At 57.7% G+C, this 3,884-nt stretch overlaps 1 protein-coding gene across 1 annotated transcript in view; it reads right to left on the bottom strand.

Moving 5' to 3' along the window:
- The window catches only part of CEACAM16 (carcinoembryonic antigen-related cell adhesion molecule 16), a 7,775-nt gene extending 5,400 nt beyond the window's left edge, over nt 1–2,375 (bottom strand). The window contains exons 1-3 of the mRNA XM_012653360.1: nt 2,339–2,375; nt 562–906; nt 1–268 (exon numbers count right to left, since the gene is read on the bottom strand). The exon at nt 1–268 is cut by the window's left edge and continues 8 nt beyond it. Coding sequence (XP_012508814.1) covers nt 1–268; nt 562–906; nt 2,339–2,375 — 650 coding nt within the window. The remainder of the gene's footprint in view (nt 269–561; nt 907–2,338) is intronic.
- Between the last annotated feature and the right edge of the window lie 1,509 nt (nt 2,376–3,884).

The following is a 3,884-nucleotide window of genomic DNA, read 5'->3' as shown; positions in this document are numbered from 1 at the left end:
GTCAGGTTGATGCGCTCGCTGCGGCTGACGCTGACCGGGTTCCACACCTCACACTGGTAGGCTCCGGCCTCCTCCCTGCGGATGCCATGCCGGGTCAGCACCCGGCCGTCGGGGGACAGGCCGAGGCGGAGGGCGATGGGCAGGGCCTCGCCGTTGAAGAACCAGCGGACCTCAGAGGGGCTGGGGCTGCTGCAGGTCAGGCGCAGGGTGTCTCGACGCTCCACCAGCTCTGTGTTGTTGGCCACGACTACGGGCTGGGCCAGGATCTCTGTGGGGACAAGAGACAGAGGGGGAGGGGGCCGGGCACCGCTTGCTCCGAGGCCCTTCCCCTCCCCAGGCAAGGGGCATGGCTGGATCGTGGCGGTGCCCCTCTGCCCCCAGCCGGAGGGAAAAAGAACAGGTTTAGGAGGTAGGTCTAATCCTGGAAGCCATCCTGAAGGAGGTGAGCATTTTAATGTTATTTTAGGCCCTTTTTTTCTGTTGGTTTCAATGTTTTTTAGGGGTTTTTCTTTTTTGAAAGAGGGGTTGAGAGGGAGGTGGGGGGTGTAGGGGGTGTCTCACCGTAGACCTGCATGTGTCCGTAGCCCACCTCGGTCTGAAGCTGCCTGTTGAGGGTCTGCAGGATGTAGGTGCCCGAGTGCCTGGGCAGGACGCCCTGAATGTCCAGGCTGGCGTCAGGGCGCACGGCCTCCCGCCCCGTGTGTACCGGGCCCGGGATCTCATCGCCCGTGCTCACGATATAGCTGGCCACCAGATACGACACGCTGAGCGTGGGCCCCGCGTACCAGTTGTAGGCAAGCAGCTCCCCCGAAAGCCCACGGACAACCAGTGTGACGTTGTCCCCCTCAGCCGGCTGGGTGGGCTCTGGGGTGATGGAGATCTCGGCCCCCACATTCAGGATCGTGGCTGAGGAAGAGGAGCCAGAGGGGTTAGATGGGAGCGGGTTTGACCAGTCCCCACATTTGACAGAGGAGACTCAAGCTCTCAGAGGGGACGTCCCCAGCCCAAGATCCTCAGTGTACACGAGGACAGGCAAAGCCAGGATTTGAACCTGCAGCCCTCTGACTCCCCACATCGTAGCCACTTAATCTTTCTTGGAGTTGATCTGCGTGAGTCTGCTGCATCTCTGTGCCTCCCTGTTGTCAACTGTCACGTAAGGATGCTGGGACAACCTACCTTATGGGGCCATGGTGCGGAGTCGATGCACATAACATGCCTAGAAGAATGCCTGGCATACAGTAAGTGCTCAACAAACGCTAGGCGCAGGGTCTCAGTTCCAGGGAGGGGTGTGTCGTGAGGGTTGGATTTCGTGGGCTCTGCCAAGGATCCAGCAAAGCAAGCCCCCACCCCGCGAGACTTTCGATTTTACGTTGGATCCGGAGGCTTTCTCATGGTGACAGTCACCAAACCAAGTCTCACGAGATCCAGCTGGCTCAGCTTGTCCTGCTGACCATGCCATCCCTCCCTGGACGTCGGGGCCTCTTCCTCTGCCTCTCCAAGCTCAACCACAGCAGAAAGTAGGGATGTGATTAACACACTCCACCCCTCTCCTTCCCACGGAGCACGTGAGCCCCAGACCCCGTGAGCTGGTCGGGGCTGCTTGGGTTTGAATTGTGTGTGGTCGCCTGGAATGGGTGAACACGGTGGTTTGCACGTAAGAAGTACTTACATGCCTGGCCTGGTTTCTGGTACCTTCCAGGCTGTTAAGAGCATGGCTAGGAGTGAGGGGTCTGGGTCTAGCACTCAGCCCTGCCACTTTCTGCCTGTGTGGCCCCAGCCAGTGACTTCACCTCCCTGAGCCTCAGTTTTCTCCTCTGTGAGTGGGGGTCATGCATGGGCCTCCCTCACCGGGTGGTTGTTAAGCATATGGGAAGCACTTAGAATAGCTCCAGGTACACAGTAGATGCTAATCAATGCTGCCTATAATGACCTTCAAATGACCCTGTCAATTAGGGCCATTTCACAGATGAGTAGAATGAGGCTGAGAAGGGGAAGGCAATTGCCCAAAGCTACATCTTCAGGGAAGGGCAGAATCTCTGGTCAGGACCTGCCCTAGTCAGCTCAGTAAGGGACTGCCACATGAATGAAGGACTGACAGTGGCCCCTTTTCCTGGCTCATGCCCTGGGCTTAGAAATCTCCAAAGCCCACCCTGCAAACCTCTCTGGGTGGCTCTTTCTGGCCTGCCCCACACTGGTGCCTCTCGGAGGAGCAGAGCTGCCCTCCCTACCCAGCATGCTGGACTTCTGGCTCACACCTTCCCTTTCCTGGGCTGGGGGTCCCCTCCTCTCCCTGAGGCCCTCGCGGGGCCGAGGTGTTGGGGGTGTCTTTGTCACTCACCACTGAGGAGGAGCCAGCTGTACCCGGTCAGCGCCATCTTTCGCCCCAGACTGGGTCTTGGAGACGGTGGCGTTGGTGTCCCAGTGCTCAGAGGCCCTTCCTGGTTGGCGCTTGGCTCTTGTCTGCCGCCGAATCTGGGAGGGTTTGGTGATTTGGAGCTGGGGGAGATCACCTGAATTTGGAGGGATCGAGTCACCAAGGATCTGGGGCCCAGTTTGGGCACCAGGGTGGGTGTGGCGGGCACGGGCCAGGGGCCATGACCTGGCCAGGCCTCCTGGGGCAGCTGCCTAATCCTCTTTGTGCCAAAGGCCCCAATTTGGTCCTGGGAGAAGAACCAGGTCACCGGGGAGGAGGGAGGAGGGGTAGGGGAAGATTTTTGGGCAGTTCTTTACCGACCACCCAGGCCCATGGCCTCCCTGGTGAGTTCGGGGGTCACCGAGGAATAAATCAGTGAGTGACAACCGCAGTTTCCCAGCCTCAACGCTGCAGGACACCTGCAGGTGTGACCTTGGTGGGCATCAAAGCAACCCTGTGAGGAGGGCAGCTTTAGAACCCCCATTTGTAGCTGGGGAAACTGAGTTTTGACCTTGGCTCTGCACTTTCCCAGAGTGGGGCTGGCAACAGCCCCTCGCTGAGTCTCCATTTATCACTCTGAAAAATAGAGATGGTATAGACCCGACTTTAGGGTCGCTGCGAGCAGTTAGTGGGACGCTACAGGTCAGGGCCTGGTAGAATGGGGGCCCACCCACGAGGTCTGGTTGGCGATCCTGATACTGGGTGTAGGGACCGTCCCTGGGCAAAAATTGGCTTAAGCCCAGAGTCAGCGAAACTGGGTGTGCTCTCCTTGGCGCCAGAGGTCAATAGGCCCGGGCCCAGGGCCGGCCTGTTGGCCAAACAGAACTATTCCTCACGACAGACAGCTTTATGACAGATAACCAAGCGCCTGGGGTCTTGCAAACAAGCCAAGGCGTCTCATTGTCCTGCAGACGGTAATGAGATAAAGAAGTTAAGATGCAAAGAAGTTAAGATGCAAACGTCTGCTTCCCTTAAGCAATCGTCAGGAAGGAATGAAAATGTGTTTTCCTCAGGTCGCCCAAGGTAGTCACGTGCCAGGAAGTAGCTGCCGGACAGGGAAAAGTATAAGAATAAAGCGACTGGTGGAATCCCCGCTGCAGTCTTGTACGTCTTGCGTGCGTGTCTGTGTGTTTCTTTCTGTGTCCATCCCCCGTTCTGCAATCCGGGCCGCGACACCAGGTCCTGTGCAGGCTATCGACCCAGCTCCGCTCTTCCTACTCCCATGACCCTGGGCAAATTATGGAACCTGCTGGGCCTCGTTTCCTCATCTGTAAAATGGGAATAAGAAGGGCTGTCGTAAGGATCAAGTGAGTGAACACTACTTACCACAATGCCTGGCACAGAGTAAATGCTCAATAAATCACTCGTTCATTTAGGGGACAGATATTTAACGAGCAGGGACTGCCTGCCAGGCACTGTCCCAGGCGCTGGGCGTACTGTAGTGCACGAGACAGATGAAACCTCTGCCCTC

The sequence above is a fragment of the Propithecus coquereli genome, unplaced genomic scaffold, assembly GCF_000956105.1.
Source record: "Propithecus coquereli isolate 6110/MARCELLA unplaced genomic scaffold, Pcoq_1.0 Scaffold42, whole genome shotgun sequence".
Classification (NCBI taxonomy): Eukaryota; Metazoa; Chordata; class Mammalia; order Primates; family Indriidae; genus Propithecus; species Propithecus coquereli.
This window is presented reverse-complemented; position numbering and strand designations above follow the sequence as displayed.